The sequence below is a fragment of the Miscanthus floridulus genome, unplaced genomic scaffold (genome assembly GCF_019320115.1).
Source record: "Miscanthus floridulus cultivar M001 unplaced genomic scaffold, ASM1932011v1 os_1219, whole genome shotgun sequence".
Taxonomy (NCBI): Eukaryota; Viridiplantae; Streptophyta; class Magnoliopsida; order Poales; family Poaceae; genus Miscanthus; species Miscanthus floridulus.
The window spans coordinates 9,532-27,915 of NW_027097598.1; the positions used below are offsets into that span (position 1 = coordinate 9,532).

The 18,384-nt window shown below is 42.9% G+C and overlaps 1 protein-coding gene across 1 annotated transcript; it reads left to right on the forward strand.

The window, feature by feature from the left end:
- Positions 1-7,103: 7,103 nt before the first annotated feature.
- On the forward strand, positions 7,104-17,184 carry LOC136533815 (uncharacterized; the record flags this gene model as incomplete). The annotated part of the gene is made up of 12 exons (XM_066526336.1): positions 7,104-7,309; positions 7,412-7,489; positions 7,570-7,625; positions 8,213-8,332; positions 8,473-8,525; positions 8,828-8,893; positions 8,993-8,997; positions 9,059-9,097; positions 9,205-9,279; positions 9,485-9,550; positions 9,767-9,856; positions 16,988-17,184. Coding segments are annotated over 12 exons (1,051 nt in total), but the record flags the coding sequence as incomplete, so codon positions are not given.
- Positions 17,185-18,384: the final 1,200 nt, after the last annotated feature.

Sequence of the window (18,384 nt, forward strand, 5' to 3'; positions counted from 1 at the left end):
GTAAATATGAGAGGAATGTTTCTGTCGTTTAGTCACAAGTGACTTTGCAATTAAGTGGTTAGAGGAGGTACTCACGAGCTTTGAAGTCGAGAGCTCTAGCCTGCACGCGAGTGTTTTGCACGAAAAATCGCGTGACTTATGACTTGTGACGCACAACAGTCAGCCTCTCGAATTGGAAAAAATGTTTTTTTGGCCCGAGTTATGATGTCTAAAGAATGATTTCTAGAGACCTATATTTAGAACGGTATCTAGAAACATTTCCTGAAGTACGTACATGGGCTTAAGTGATAAATTTGCTGGTACATGGATCGGAGTAAAAATTTTGTAAAGAGACTAAGGGTGGCAGTCTGATTTTTAGCTTTATTGGTGAGCTTTATATATGGATGACAAAAACAGGGCCTGTCAACTGCATCCTTCTTTCTAGGAGAGACAAGAGGTGATGTTCACCGTAGCTGACACCACTGGAGCCTGAAAAGGGGCAAAGATGACGTTGTAAGAAAGTTCAATACTCGTTATGTAGTTGAAAAGGATTGGGACACTTGAATTTATATTACTCCTAGATAGACATGGTAGGTGAATGAACTAGACTAGAATGAGCAGAAATTGTTTCATTCTTTTATAAATATTATGTTATCTGGATTACTAATTGTTAACTTTGGTCCTTTGGCTCTAATACCAAATTAGTTCCGATTTATGCACGAAGCAGAGGTTCCATCACCCAGAGCTTACTTACAAACAAATTAAAGTGATGAGCACCAAACTAGTCTCGAGATTTCATTCATGGTGTTCATGAGCTCCACAAAATATCTTGAAATCTATCTGGCATCGACAAGGTTAGTAACATGTACCGATAGAGATGACCTCGCCATATCTGCAGATCGACAAATTCACCCAATCTTGGTGATTGAATCCAGCGACACCAGGAGGACCAGCTCCTCATTGCTAGATGCATGGTATGGCTGATTCATGTGCGCCGCTGCAGCCGCCTTTCGCAGCTGCTCCTGCCTACACATTTTAAGAAGAAAAAACCCTTGGCCACGGTTGACTCACTCAGACAATATGTATATGTTAGTAAAACAAGAGAGTTTCAAGAAACCTTTTCTGGCTGTCAACACCGGCAGCCGGCTGCTACTTCTGCTCTGCTTCTGGATGCTGGGAGCTGGAGGATGAACACTGACCCATCTCTCTGTGATTTTTTTTTAATTTTAACCTTTTTTTGAATATAATTTTAAATCTAACACTGTCGGTTTTTTTTAAACTAACACTTTTGGCCGCGCCTATTGCCCTGGCGCGGCCAAATGCCTGTGCCGCGCCATGCATAGTGGCATGGCAGAGGGCTGACGTGGCGTGGGCCGGCCTGTGGGACCGATGACGTGGCCGGTCCTGCCGCGCCACCGACCCTGGCGCGGCAGTGCTGCGCCCTGTTGCGTGGCGCGGCTGGACCAAATATACTGCACGAGCAGCCACACCACCTGACCGCTGCGCCTGCCGCCGGCCCAGGCTACCTGGATGGTAGAATCGAAACGCGTCGCGCCCGTATTTTGTTGAGTTTTTTTCAACGGCCGAATAGAGAATTTGATAAGCCAATGATTAGTTTTTCGTCTTTCATAATACGGTTATGCACCATTTTAACTAATCAATTACGAAAAATTGCTACCGGCGTCCAGATACGCCCGGACTACCGGTTCCCGAACGCAGGGTACTTAATCTCACCAGCAGTACTGCCGCGACTCAAAGAAACGAATAAGAAGCAAGTAGACAAGCTACCATATAACATATTCATTGTTTTGACATAAGTTTGAGATAACATAACCAAATAACCCCGCAAGTTTTGGATGCCAATATTCATTTGACCTAACAAACTAAGACCCAGGAGTGTAAGGATCCCTCGGACGCCTCTGTCTCTTCGGATTTGTTGGCAACACATTGGGAGTGTAGCCAACATCGGTATGGTCGCATCGACGGTGCGTACGGCTCGTACCCTGCAGGTATATGATACGCACGATTACTTATAATTCTTTATGATCGTTAGTTCATGGAGCCTACGTATTTAAATAAACTATCTTTGATAGTACCTGTGAGGCTCCTTGGGTACCAAGCTGGGCACCACCTAGCTGAGACATGCCGATCTCGTGCTGTGGCCATTCGTCCCACTGGCCGTGCTGTCCACGAAAACCCGGGGGTTCGTCGTCGTCGTCATCGTCCTCCTCCTCGTCCTCGGTTGCAAGGTCCTTCCCAGCGCTATGATGTGGTGGTGTATGCACCGCGGAAGTGGCACCCTGCGTCATCGGCTGAGAAGAGCCGGCTGGTGTCCTCAAAGAGGCTGAAGACGTGCCACCCGACCGCGCAGGGAGTGGCGGTTCCTCATAAGGAGTGTCCATGCAGCTCAACTTCTGAGCTAGCTTCCTGCAGCTCTTCTTCACCTTCTACACAAATAGACGTTAAAGTTAGTTCATTACCCAAACACATATACACTAAAGAAATATTTTCGAAACGGACAAGTTTATGTTTACCTCCACAAAAGCCGCGAGAACGCCTGGCCCCTGCCCTCTAGACTCGTGAAGCCGGAACGCTGCTTCGTTGGACAGCCTTGACAATTGTGTCGCCTGGGTACAGATACACGGTTGGACAATTTTAGTACACATACTTAATACCAAAAGGATAACAAATTGTACCATTCAAGTATCTTACTACGTATCTTTGAAGCGGGGCTCTCTGTAGCTGTGTGTCCTCCCTAGTGGTAACGTCATACACATCTTCGATGACATCTTCCTCCGAGTCCTCGTCAATCGCCACGTCAGTGTACGGAGGCTTGATATGTGTCCTCGTAGACCTGTGAAGCCACCACAGGTACTCGTCGAAGGTGTGCTGGTCGTGTGGAGGACCCGCAAGGACCGCATGTGGTACCTGGTCTGCCACAAATGGATGTACAAGCTGTGTGTCATGCGCCAATCCTTGGTCTTGTATCTCTTCCTGCGGTCAAATCTGCAACAAAATGATGTTAGTTGTACCAAACACACCTCTGAATTATAGCATTGTTATTAATTGATAAGGCACTTGTGCAATGCTTGATTGGTGGAGTAAAGCGGTGGTGGGTAGCCTGTCATTCTTCCAAACTGTCTGCAGACCCAAATGGGCAAGTGAATCTCGACTACATGGAAGAAAATAAGAGGGAAGTCGCAGCGATACTCATGTGACTCGTCCCTAGTGAAAGGACTCAGATATCCCTGGAGCTCCAGAGAATCCCAAGGACACCAAAACACTTGAAATTTCGTAATTGTGTTAGGTTATGATATAGTGTACACCGAAGAAGACACTACTATGATAGTATAGAGAGCGTAACCTGGTGCTATGTCAGGACGTCGAGACCGTCCGTATACTCCTTGCACTTGCGCCACGCATTCCCTCTAACTAACTATGCTTCCATCTAGATATACAGAGCTGTAGGGAGTGTCTCATGCCCGTTCTATCGCTGCATTGAACACGATAATGAATTAGCAACAAATAATCTCATCATATCTAACTGCCTGGAAGAATATAATGAACCGAAGTACTTACCGGTAAACCATTATTAAGGGGCCTCCCAACGGGCAATCGTTCCCAACACCAAACCTAGAGTAGGTAGCTGCGACGGCAGGCAACGCATAGCTGTCAATACGTCCATGCTAGGACTACGCTGCCCTAGCTGTACCCCGCTATGTTCTCCCACGGCTGGCGAAGTATGTCAAGGAAGATTCAGCTGATGGTGTTGCCCGAGGCGTCTGGGAAGAGGAAAGCACCAAGAAAGTGCTAGAGCCACACTCAAGCGAACCTGTCGATCTGTGTCTCATCAGCTTGTGGGTCCAAGTACTCAAAGTGCTCTGTGATCCAGGACGACGAAACATCGGAACTTTTTCTATAATTGATCAAAGAAAATGAGACCCGATGCCAGTTATAAAGCAATGCAAGTATTAAATAGGCTTGAATTACTCACTTATTTTTCTTGGAAGCATCGTCGTCCGGTGGAAGAAAACCAGTAAACTGAGCCACCAGCTCCCTCCAATGATCGTTGTCAACTATCCCTGTCACTAGAAGTCCCCCCAACCGAAGGCCTAAAATAGCCTTTACGTCCTGCAACATCAAGGTCATCTCGCCACAAGGTAGGTGGAACGTGTGGGTCTCAGGCCTCCACATGTTATAAGAATAGAACGACTGTTAGTTGCCTCCAATTTGTTATAAGAAAGTTTACGTACAAAGAATGCACTCGTACCTGTCTACAGCTGCAGTAAGTAGTGCTGGGTCAAGGGGCGGAAGACCGTGGTTGACAACACGGACAAGCTCGAGAAAGCCGGCACGCCGTATGTACGGCATATAACGCTCGTCCCACTGATGCGCCCTGGTGTGAGTGCGGGGCCTCAAAGGAGGCAAGGACACCTCTGCGTCGTTGTCACTCAAGATGTGTGCTCGGTGCTGGTCGTCGTACTCCACCTCAAGAATGGGGTACAACAGGTGCCGCATGGGAGGGGCCATCCTGTTACAAATTGATAAACAAAGCATTAAAGTATTCAAATTAACAAAATTCAAGTTAACATTAGTAAGTTCACAAACAAATTCACTATCCTAACTAGCCTAAATCCCTAAACCCAAAATCCTAACTATACTACATAATAAATACATAATCAATCCATATAAAACTTTGGTTCTAAAATTACAAGTAATCTCTCCGTCTCAAAATAAATACACATCTTGCTTCTCGAGTAGTCAAATATGTTTAAGTTTGATCAAAACTAAAAAAATGGTATTAATATTTTTATCTCCTAATAAGTTTATTACGAAAGTATACTCTGTGCTTAATGTAATAGTACCTATTATGTATCATAAATATTAGTACGCTATTATATAAATTAGGTCAAATTTTAAAAACAAATTAACTTCAAGAAGCGAGATGTGCATTTATTTAGGACGGAAGGGATACTTCCTCCGTCACATAACAATAGTTGTTCTAAGATATCGCAAAGACACTAATACTCAATGAAAATAGCCTCGATGCCCCTACATGCTCCTAGAAATGTTAGCACTAGCAGACCATCATCAACTCTTTTGCTTCTGCGTCGGCCACTCGAGGATTGCGAGGGCACGTGGGGGTACCGTAGAGATACAAAAAATACTAACTATACTAGATAATAATAAAAAATATATGAAATCAAGAGGGAGGTACCTTAGGAGCGGGCGGCCTTGACGCGCTGGCGTTCGTGGCGCGGCCGGCTAGGGCGCTGCGTGGCGGGAGTGGCCGAGCGCGGGCGGGGCGAGGCGAGGCCGGGCGGGCGCGTGCGGCCGCAGGCAGGGCTGTGGCGGCGTTCAGGCGGGCGGGCAGGGCAGGGGTGCGTGCGGGCGGACGAGCTCGCACACGGTATATATCTGGTCCAGCCGCGCCACGGATCAGGGCGCGGCACTGCCGCACCAAGGTCAGTGGCGCGGCAGGACCCGCCACGTCATGGGCCCCCCAGGCCGGCCCACGCCACGTCAGCCCTGTGCCGCGCCACCATGCATGGCGCGGCACAGGCATTTGGCCCACGCCAGTGTTAGTTTTAAAAAAACCGATAGTGTTAGATTTAAAATTATATTCAAAAAAGGGTTAAAATTAAAAAAAAATCTCTCTTTGTCGTTGTGCTTTGCTAGTTTCCTTGGCCGAAGAGCTGCAGGGGTGTAGTTGTATATATGCTGGGTGGGTTGGTCATGACTCAAGACGATGACACCATCCTATTTTCTTCTTTTTTATATTATATCTCTTTGCAACTAATCGTAATAAGAAATACGACAAAGTTCCTCAAAGTATCATTACTTTCTAATTTCGGACTCAATTACATGTTGCACTTTTGTATGTACTTTTCTGATGGATTCATTAGCCGGCCTTTCAGATACCTTATTCAAAAAGTGAACGTCTGAGTCAGTGAGTCTTCAGCAAATGGACGAGCTTTGAAGTTTGTGTGGTGGAAGCGGGAGCCATTTTGTATAGCCAAGCAGAAGACAAACAATGGATTTTGCCATCAATTAGGGTGACCTCCGTATAACAGCTTAGTGTATATATAGTTACTGTCACGGAACTGCTACGGAAGCTATGCAGAGCGTGAAGTTTTTCCATTTAAATTCATTTTGTTATTATATACTTCCTCCGTACTAAAAAATAAAGTCGTTTTGGACAGCGACACGGTCTCCAAAGTATTACTTTGACTCCTTGTTTTTTATAAAAATATTTATCAAAAAATGATATATGTATATTTTTTATGAAAGTATTTTTCAAGACAAATCTCACTACATGAAAAATGGTTTGTAGCAACGGGATAAAATTTTTTTAGGGGCGGCTGGTGATAAAGCCGCCCCTACAGTGGCGTGTTCGGGACCCACGAGACCAGCCGCCCCTACAAATAGAACAACAGGGGCGGCTGGTGATACGAGCCGCCCCTACAAATGGGTAGGATTTATAGGGGCGGTTCACTCACCAGCCACCTCCGATGTTGCTATTTACAGGGGTGGCTAGTGATTGAGCCGCCCCTACAAATGGAATAGTAGGGACGGCTGTAATACGAGCCACCCCTACGAATGTGTGGTTGCTGGACGAGCGCGGACCCCGAAAAAATTATCAAATCCGGTGAACCAAAGAGCTTAGGTCCACACTTTATTCGAGCCCCGTCCTCTCTCCTCTCTCATGCCCCGTCCTCTCTCCTCTTCCTCTCCCTCCCCGCCGTCGTCGCCACCTCTCTTCCTCTCCTCTCCCTCCGTTGTCGTCGCCTTTTCCTCTCCCTCCGCTACGGTTCCGTCTTCCTTCCATTCCCCCACCCCACCGGTGACCGGTCCACCCCCACCGGAGAGTTGTTGCTAACACCGCATAGATCTACGTGCAACTGGCCGCTCCAGGGCCCAGGCACAGGGAGGCCCGGCGAATCCGTCCGACAACCGCATGAGCACACGGAGGCGGTGACCGAAAGTTAGAGCGCACCGCCCCTCCTTCGCCCCTCGGTGAGTCGGCAGCCGTGGGCGGGGACGCATCGCATCCCCTTGCCGGGGCCGGCCGAAGTTCGCCGGATCTGGTTGACCTGTCCACCACGGAGGTGCATGCTGGGGAGGGGGACACCTCGAGGGCGCCGGATCCGACACGGCCTCCGCGTTCGGCTTCATCTCCTTCTCCGACCCGCTCACGGTCAACGACGGCGCCGGTGGGGGTGGCCGCGCCGGGGGCGCCTCGCGCTTTCCCGTCAACTCCAGGATCTACCTCTGGCATGGCCCGCCCTGGAACCTCGAGGTCGACGCCATCATCAATTCCACTAACGAGGTCTCGATTCCTGTCCCCTCTCCTCGCATCAGTGCTGGGAATTGGTTTCAAATTTTTTTTGGGTGCTATAAGCTCATGTCTTTGCTCCGGGGTTTCGTGTAGAGCTTGGATGACGCGCACAGTAGTCCTGGGCTGCACGCTGCTGCTGGGTCAGGGCTCGCCGAGGAGTGCGCCACCTTGGTACTGTTTGTGACAGAGCTTGTGACAAATTGAAGGGGCAAGTTTGTTCAACTGTTTTCTGGTTGACCATTTTTTTGCAGGGAGGTTGCCGAGCTGGGATGGCCAAGATGACCAATGCCTACGATCTGCCTGCAAGGTAAGCTGGGCCTATGTTATATGTATTTTCACTTGTTGGGTCATGTAGAAAATGTATATATGTGTTTGAAGATCTTTAAACATCGTGGACACCTAAGCTACAACATTGATGTGTTATGTGGTTCCACAATGACAACTGTGTCCCTTCACAGTAAATAAGTTGCTCGGTTCAAAGTTCCCAGCTTCATGTTTCCTGCAAATTTCGAGCAGTGAGGGCAACACAAGAGTTTCTGCTTATAGAGTCAGAATACGGGTTGTTTTGCCTGCGTTATTTTCGGAATCTTCTGATATAGCACTGGTGTGACGGTTGTTTCTGATTAAGCAAAGCATACCCCCTGTGCCTGTGTTTCACAAACACCGCATATCCATACCCTGATTCACTTTATATAACAAGCGGTGTTGTTGAACCCATATAACTTGTTACTTCAAGCAAGCCTCCAGTGGCCAGTAATTGAAGCTTTAGTGAAAGTCTAACTTTGCTGCAGCTAGCTATTGAACACTCACAGATTTACTCATATCCAACATGTTGTGCTGTGGTTGTCTGTAATCTCAGTTATGCTAAGATGCATGTATTAATTCATTATGCAGGAAGGTCATCCATACCGAGGGCCCCAAATATGCTGTCAAGTATCACACAGCTGCAGAGAATGCACTTAGTCACTGCTATCGGTCCTGCTTGGAACTGCTCATTGAGAATGGTCTTGAAAGGTACATGTAGGATCATATTGCTTAAATCTAATTGTTAATTTTAGTTTAACAAATGATGTTTGAGTTGTTCTGTTTCACATAGTGAACTTTATAGATTTATGGATATTATTAGTAATTTTTTTCGTTGCTTATTTTATTAGCATCGCAATGGGTTGTATATACCCTCGTGAACCAGCTTCTCATGTGGCAATAAGTAAGTTCTTCTTATCCTTGTTTACTTTCTCTTTACTTGTGCTATAGAATATTTCTTATCATCCTATGCATGAATGAAAATATTTTATCTGTAAATATTGATGTTAGCTGTGGTACTAACCTTAAGAAAAAGTAACTCTCAACACCCCTCCCACTTCTCGCAACCATGTACAGGACAAATCAGTGATTGGCAGAAAATGGAAATTATGGATGAATTGTTCTTTCTGCAGTCATGCTTTTACTCCATGAATATTATAGGTAAATAGTTGTTTCATTCTTTGTGAATTTATTTATACTCTGTAGAAACTGTTAGACGTTTTCTGGAGAAGCAAAAAGGCAAAATAACTGGTGTTATTTTTTGTACTCCATGTACGGATTGGCTCTGCCTGAATATCTATAACTTGAGCCATTCCCTTTTTAAAATTATAGCTTTATTCTATTGCAATTTTCACAAAAAACAAGAATAAGATCCAGTAAACGAAGTTCTCTAGTTGGTGGTTCTGGTTGTATTTCTCATGTTCTGTCATTTTTCAGGCCGCCGATATACTGGCCAAGGAAGGTATCAGTGCCGAGGTAATTTGTTTTTTGCATTTCTTCTACACTACAGTCTTGTGCTACCAGATCTCTTTTCCCATGGAGTCCATTGTTGTTGTCTTATTCTTTAGTAATTCTCTGTTCAGGTAATCAATCTTCGCTCGATCAGACCGCTGGATAGAGCTACTATTAATGCATCTGTGAGGAAAACCAATAGATTGGTAACGTCATCAGAGGACTCGTGAACCAGCGGTAATGTTCTGTAATTTCAGAATACAAACAAAAAATTTTCACTATCACCTGTGCAATAAGTGTATTGCCTATGGTCTAGCTTATTCCTATGCTGTATAAGTCTACCTCTCCCTGTTATTACAAAGAAACAATAGCTATTCCATTCTCACTTCTGGTTGTTTATTATATCTCCAGGCTAAAGCTCTGGCTGAGAAGAATGAACGAGATATGCAAGTTCAGAGGGAGCAGGCAGAGAGAGATGTATGTGCTAATTCTTTTCATATCTGGATCAGCTTGATTATGCTTATTTTAGTTCAAGGCAACACTCAACAGTCCACATTATGTAAAATTGTTTTCACCTTTTCATAATCTTATCATCATTTTTTTAGTCAGTGATCACAGCATGCCTTGGCCCTTTAGCAACACTTGCTTGGTTGCTAATAGACCACTTGTTTGTTTGGGAATTCTGAATTACAGAGAATTGGAGACACTCTAGACTTTGAAATTAAGAGGTGGTCTTCTGGGAAAGAGAGCAACTTGCGTGCTTTGTTATCAACTTTACAATATGTGAGTGGCTGATACTTTTGCTACTAGAGTGTGAAGATAAGCTGCATGTGTTTTGTTATCAACTCTTTTGTAGAGAAATTCAAACTACACTTGCTGTCTAGCCTTGTTGATTTCTACAATTTCTACAAAAAGGGATGTACAATGTACAGATTGTACCATAGTTGATTTGAAATGTGATTTGGTTTACTTAACATGTGTCTCCAATATCAACTTACCAAGACTAGTTCCAAAAATATATGTTCTGGTTGGTCGAATTTGAATTGTAAATTTATTTTTTTTGTGGAAAAATGATTTGTAGGGGTGGCTGATAACACTATACAAATTAGCGATTTGTAACCACCCTTTCATAGGGGCGGCTGGCAAAACCGCCCCTACATAGGGTTACCAGCCGCCCCTAAAAAAGGTTTTCTACGTAGTGTCTATTTATATGGCTTTCATATTTCCAAACTCAACAACTTAAAAGGTATTCATGATTTATATTCCCAATGTTTGACCCAAGCCTTGTCCAAAACGACTTTATTTTTTATTACGGAGGGAGTATCACTTTCCTTTTAATGCTATTGTAGCATACTATATAAATATGTCAAATGTAAAATCATAAATACTCCATCGGTCCTAAAATATAACGGATTTTCAGTTGTCCTAAATCAAATCATTTTGAATTAACCAAGTTTATAGAGAAGATTAATAACTTTTATCACATCAAGAAAGTAAATTATGAAAATACTTTTCATAATGGCTTTAATAAAGCTCATTTTTTGTTCTTTTTTATAAACTTGGTCCAATTTATTCTGTCTTGACTTAGGGCAACTGAAAATCCACTTAACTTTAGGATGGAGGAGTATATTTAGAAAAGTAAAAGCAGCAAATAAATTGTTAAGATATGTCATGCTACTATCTAGGACTACATATAACCCTCCACGACATCAAAGTTTATACCCTGCTTGCGCAAATATAGGGTCACTTTAAAGTTGAATAAAAAAAATATAGTGGAAGCATGGAGCTGAGTTAAAAAAAATATTGTGGAGCTATGACTTGATATATATTTAGAACGACACATGTTATATACAACTAGTTGTCATGTCCGCTTTGTATGCGCGGAGTGCTTTTGGTATATTCTGTGAATTGGGGCCGTTGTGCATCAGATCTAGGTAAACTTATCCTGATGTTAAGTATAACTCAAACGTTTCAGTTATTAGATAGTATGTTTTGTGGTGATCTATGCTATAAGAATATTTGGACCATACAACGCCTATTAATGATTTAAAACATTTTAGGTTATAAGCACTTACAGAGACAGGGAGTGACCTCAGGACAGTAGTATCAACTATATAGTTGATATATCCAATTCGATAAATTTGCTTTGGTTTTAATAAAAATAATCTTTTATGTAAAATAGTGGTTTTATGATATAGAAGTAGAGCTCGTGCTGTGTGATGATATGTTGTGACTCGGCCTTGACGGTAGCAAGTTAGCTTGAATATGGACATTATCTTATGAGAGTCATCACTGTCGACAAGCAAAATAAATTCTGTGTGGTTAATTTTGTAAATCGGATGTGTATAATCCCAAAACATAACTACAAAATCGTCATATTCCGGCCTGTAGGGATTCTTGTCAAAACTAGTCCATCTATTATTATAGTAATGCATCTAATGTTGAGAGGGACTTCATAACCACCGAGCTTTGATCAGCTCAATAATACCTATGTTTGATTATGTTTAAGTTGCAGTAACGAAATTGGTGATGAACTTAGAACCGTGATGGTGATAATTTTAAAATAGCCTTCATATCTACTCTAACAAGATAAGCTCAACTATTGCAGCTATGATTTTTAACAATCAAACACTATCAAAGGTTGAGAAACGAATATTTCTTGTGCTGTCGTTCAAGAAAGATGATATCGAAAGGCACAACTGTAAGACAAAACAGTAGATCATTTTGTTGAATTAACCGATATAAATGAAATGGGAAGCATACACACCAATTCATCTGCATGCGACGATTTCCCGCCAAGGTATATGAGCATTGAGCACATTACGTAGAACCCGCATTCGTTGTTCGCCTCCGGCTGCTCTAGGGTCTCCAGTGGCATTTCATCAACCTTGAATGGGGGTCTCTCCCCTTGACCATTTAGTGGCATTTCATCAACCTTGAATGGAGGTCTTTCTTCCCAAGACCATTCTTTCCTGGGCACTGTGGCACATTATAAAGTGTGAAAATCAGCGACATTCGATGTGCTGTGTGATTAGAAAATAATATGTTGTTAGGTTTACTTACTTATTCAGTACTTTGACTAGGGGATCCACAATAGAAAGTGGCTTTTCTTTGTGTCCCACACCTCAAAAACATTTTTAGGAATATTGATATCAATGAGGACGAAATGGTGTCTGCAATCACAAAGTCCTTGTTAACGAATAATCTTCAAAATAAAATAAGAAGCATAAAATAAGAGCCTAGAACCATACTCGCAGTTGTAGGTTGAAGTATGTTCGTTTTTTGTAACACCCCCTGGTGTTACGAGCTCTTTTAGCACCGTGATTTAGGCATAGACAAATTTTCCGAAACGAGTTCTCAGAATTTTTGATTTAAAATATAACTTGAGGCGATAAGCAATCCTGTGTGACCCACTTTGGTGCACTCCAATAAACACCAAGTTAAATTGCTCAGTGCGTAAAAATATCTAGGGACGTCTGACGATAATTCTAGCAAGTAAGTGACAAATGGTTGCTCTATTAGATTAAGCATGAAAAGCAACTTTTATAAATAAATAAAATCCATTAATAAATAAATATATATATATCTGTATACTCATGTGTTTATTTTGATAAGCACGCTTAGTTGAAAAGCTGTGGTCTAAGTGATATGTTTATGTTTACGTATAGACTCGTTTTAGTCACTAGGATAAATTGGTAACTTACCCACGACAGCTGGCGTCCTGACCGCTTGAATCACCCAAATTATTGGGTCGCGCCACGCTGTCGAGTCAATTGCTTGCTCTTTCTTTTCCCCTGTCTTCTCTCCCTGCGCTCCTTCTCGTGCACACCAAGGCTGGGCTGTTGCTTGTCTCTGCCAGCCTGATTGCTTTTGTCTGCCTCTGCCGACATGTCTGTGCCGGGTCATCTCCAAGCTGCTGCTGCTGCCTCTGTTTGTCTGCCAAGTTTGGCCGAACCCTCATGCTGCTCTCCTCCCTCCTTTTTCTATTTTTACTATCGAGGAGGAGGTGTCCTAGCTCTAGTCCGCTATCGTCAATTTTCCTCTCTCTCTCTCGCACGGGCGCCCGCGGGTCCCGCAGCGCTGCCCTCCCCGCTCCTCCTCATCCCTCCTCGCAACTGCAGCGCGCCCGAGCCCCGTTGCTGCCACGCTGGGCCTACTACTCCCAGCGCCTCCCCCTCCCTTCACCGCTCTGGCGCTGCCCTTCCCGAGCTTCGCATGCCCCACAGCGCCCGGCCGAACTGCGCCATGCTCACAGGTGCCGGAGCCCCCGCAGCCGCCATGGCCGCTTCCTTTGCCGCCCTACTAGCGCCGCTCGGTTTTCCTCACGCTGCTCCACCTCTAGAGTCGGTGCTCCCTACTGCTCCACAGCCATCACCGCAGTCGCCCGAGCCCCGGTCGCTGAGCAGCCACACTTCCCAATCGCAGCGCCCGTTGTGGCCTCGCGCCGCGCCACCCTCCCATCGTCGGTTTTCCCCCACCTCATGCGAGCGTGAGCCGGCTCTTAGCGTCGCCCCTCTCTCTGCCGAGTGGCGTGGGTGAAACCGGACGTCCGCTTGCCGTGCAGCCGTGCAACTCGTCTTGAAAATGGCCATCACCCATATGTGCTACTTTTTTTGAAGATCTCATAGAAGACGATTGGCAAGCAAGAGCTAGTGACCTACATGAATTTCTGGTGAAGACACAAACCAACTAGAGATGTGTTTACCTCCTGCTTTTTTAATATACTGCCACATCTCATGATTCACATGGTTCATCAGATACAGGTGCTGGGCCCTTGCTACTTGCATGAATATGGTCCTATGAGCGGTTCATGTCGATTATAAGTCGATACATGCATAATCGAGCATACCCAAAGGGCTCCATGATAGAGGGTTATAGTACTGAAGAAGTCGTCGAGTGCTATCAAGAGTACCTAAAAGTATAGAAAGGGATTGGTAAACTCGATTCTTGTCACAAGGGTAGGCTAGCTGGGAAGGGCACAAATGGTAGAAAAGTGTTCATCGGCCATGATTACAAAGAGGTGAGTCAGGCGCATTACAATGTCTTGCAGAGTACACAACTGATGCAACCGTACATTGATGAATACTTGGCTATCATTATGGTAGAGAGAAATGGTCATTCGGATGATAGGGTCATGAAACAGCATAAGCAACGACTAACTACATGGTTGAAAGACCAAAACATACCACTTGGAGAAACCATAGACTCTATTACCATCAGTAGGTTGGCAGAGGGGCCATCGAGACAGGTGACATCTTGGAAGGCTTATGACATCAATGGGTTTACGTACTATACCAACACAAAGGATAGTAAATATATGAACCAAAACAACGACGTTTGAATAGAGGCTCTCGATGGATTGGGGCGAAAGATCCAATACTTTGGCATCATTGATGAGATATGGGAACTTGACTATGGAAGGGAATAATGGTGGCCCTGTTTCAATGCCGCTGGATCAAACAACACCAACTGAACGAGATTGGATTGAGAGTCCTAGACCTCGAGAATCTAGGCTACCAAGATGACCCTTGGGTGCTCGCTTCATGTCGCACAAGTTTTCTATATGTCTGACTGACAAAGTAACCTCCCCCCGAAGAAGACAAAGCACATGGTTGCCTCCGGGAAACAGCACATTATACGAGTTGATGGCATGGACGATGTTGAAGCTTACAATAACTATGATGAGATATCGCTATTCACAGACTTTCCTAAGAAGATCAGTGTTGTAGAAAAGATCCTACCCAAAGACATATTGCCATGGGAACGAAAAGGTGTCAAGGAAAAAGTCGTTACAGCGGGCTAGCTAGTTGTTGAACGTGGAGTGTTTGTGTAAGTGTGTGTTTGTAAGACTTCATTTATGCATGCGTGTGAGACTATATATTTATGTATGTGTGTAAGACTATATATCTATGTATGTGTGTGAGACTACATTTTATGCATGTGTGTGAGATTACCCTTTGCAACATCTAGATGAATCTATTTCAACATCCACTCTATTACTACTAAAACTTTATGAAATGAAGAAATGGCCAAAATAAAAGTAGGAGATCTTGACGAATACAACTTTTATATTCGTCACCTTTACAGCTGAAATCATTTGGTGGTTGAAAATCAGGTTTAGAGCTGTCATTTTCTGAAATTCGAAATTTGAAATGTTCAAATTTTGTCAAATAAAAAGATGACCAAAATAAAATTGTAGATAGTGATGTGTTCAACAACTTTTATATTCATCACCCTTACAGCTGAAACCATTTATTGGTTGAAAATCAGGTTTAAAGGTGTCATTTTCTGAAATTCAAAATTTGAATTGTTCAAAATTAGTGACAAAGATCGATGAGTAGACTAAAATGATAGAGCATGATTTTAGAAAATTTTAGGAAAAAACCATCACATTTGGAGTTAGTATGAGAAAAAAAAACTAGTTACAAGTTTTAGCTACAGATTAAAAAAAGAAATCGCACCTGTTCATCATTGATCATCATGAACAGTTGTGATTTTTCTTTTTAATTTCTAGGTAAAATTTGTAACTAGTCTTTCTCCCTCATACTAACTCCAAATGTGATGATTTTTTTCTAAAATTTTCTAAAATCATGTCCTATCAAGTTACTGTGTTGATTTTGTCATTCTTTTCATTTGACAAAGTTTGAGCAATTCAAATTTTCAAATTTTAAAAAATAACAAGTTCTAACGATATTTTCAACTATTAAATGATTTCAGCTGAAAAAGTGATGATTACCAAAGTTGTATAACTCATCAAGATCTACAACTTTTATTTGGTCATTTCTTCATCTACAAAGTGATAGTAAATATTGTTCATAAAGCAACATGTTTCTCGTATAGTTCATGAAACTATGTATCATATGTGAATTTGAACAATGTTTACTAATACTTTTTCACATGAAGAAGTGACAAAATATAAGTTGTAGATAGTGATGAGTTGAACAACTTTTATGTTCACGACTTTTATTGTTGAAATCATTTAAGGTTTCAAAATCTTGTTTGAAGTTGTCATTTATTGAAATTCAACATTTCAACTGTTCAAATTTGGTCAAATAAAAAGATGATCAAAATAAAAGTTGTACATACTGATGAGTTCTACAACTTTGGTATTCATGAGTTTTCAGCTGAAATCATTTACTCTTTCAAAATATTATTTCAAGTTGAAATTGTTTGAATTTCAAATTTTGAATCGTTCAAACAAAGTCACATGACAAGATGACCAAAATAAAAGTTGTACATGTTGATGATTTATACAACTTTTATGTTTACAATATTTTTATTTAGTTCATTTAATGTCATAAAATTGTAGTCGAAGTTTTAAAATTCAAATTTTTATTTTTTATTTTTTTGTTTTCTATATTGTTTTGACTACAATTGTTTTATATATATTTGGGCGTATATAGAATAATACAAAATATTATATAAAAAATTTATTTGTGCATATATACAATTGTTTTTATATTACTTTGTGTTTATGTGATATAAAAAATCAGAATTAATAATTTAATAAAATAGAAAATATTTTTAGGGGCGGCTGGATCAGGATCCGCCCCTACAAATCCTCTTGGGTATATAACCATGGGCGCTCTGGTGAACAAGTGTTGGGCGCTCTCTTCTTCTCCCAACGTCGTCAGGCTACCCACAGTGCTCGCGCTAGAGTTTTAGAGCCCGAGCGCCTCCCTTCTCCCGCTGCGCCTCCCTACTTCCTCCACGGCGGCGCGCTCCACCACTTCGAGTACGGCGTCCCCATGGCCTCCCTGCTCCCGCTGTGCCCCTCCCCATGCGCCTCTCTGCCCCCACGTTGCGCCCCTCCGCACGCCGCTCCCTTCTTCCTCCTGATGCCGTCAGTGCTGGGCGCTCTCTTCTTCCTCTGACACTGTCAGGCTACCCACGGTGCTCGCGCTAGGGTTTTAGAGCCTGAGCGCCTCCCTGCTCCCGCTGCGCCTCCCTGCTCCCGACTGCTTCCTCCACGGTGGCGCGCTCCACTGCTCCGAGTACGACGTCCCCGTGGCCTCCCTGCTCCCGCTGCGCCCCTCCCCACGCCGCCTCTCTACTCCCGCGCTGCACCCCTCCGCACGCCGCTGCACACGCCGGCGGGAAGCGCTCCAAAGGTGAGGCATCACTATCCCTCCCACCAGTCCCGTCTGCCGTTCGCCTTGATTTTTCTTGTAAAAATTGTGCAATAAGTTTAATTAAGGGAAAATTATACTCAGCTAGATAGTTTTTTCTTGTATGTTGGTTCAAGATCTACTGTAATCACATGCTCATGGCATGCTTATAGAATGATGCTGATGCAACTGTAGCTTTGGGTTTACCTATTGCTTGATGCTACCACTTTCATTGTGCACATAAATTTCTACTGTTACATTATCGGGTCCAAAGCCTGCTATCATATAATTTTGGGTTGCTGAAAGCAATTGCTTCATGGAAATGGTTTCATTTAATCTAGCTTTCATATGTCATCATTTATCTGTAGCAAACTAGGAACTAGCACCTTCTTTTTTGGTTTGTGTTTTAATGACTACTGGGATCAATGTATTAGTTAGTTTTCTCTTTAAGAAATGACCAGACACTATGGCACATCATTGTGCTGTCTATACAAGTTTATATCATATATAGTACATCACAATGTATGTTATATGCCTACGTCACTAAATTTGTCATACAAAAATTTGAACATTGTGTAGTATAAATGTATAATTAAGCACCAGCTACCATATCATGTCAAGCTAATAGTATGGTACAAGGGTGTATGGAATTGTTGTGCTGCTGCTGACATACTCTATCTTAACTTACCAACAAATTGCCTCCATGCTCCTAATTGACATCTTATGGGTTTTCCCACTCAAATAATGTTGGGTCAACCAGCCACATGTATTTATCTCTGTATTTATCTATATGAAGTGAGTATGACATGACCACGCGTTATATTCTATTTCTTTCATTAAGTACTTTTCTCTAACACTTGTGTATCTTGTAGGGATTTGGGTAACTCAAATTTGTCAGGCAGTCTTGTTCCTGAACTAGGTCACCTTGAGCACCTGTAATATCAGTGAGTATGACAAAACATTACTTTTTATTTTTACATGAGGTTGTAGGTGCCATAGCTGGTTATTTGCCATTGATAATACCTTTAGACCTTTGCCTTGCTGACTTCTTTTGCACCATGAGTTTGTGGGGGAGGACCTTTTTTCGCATTGTGTTGCTGTTGTATATATCATTTCTGTCCTAAACATACTGGTTCCATGGTAAAAGATAACTCAAAATTTTAACAATCTGGCACATCGAATTGAATAACTAAAAGCCAAATG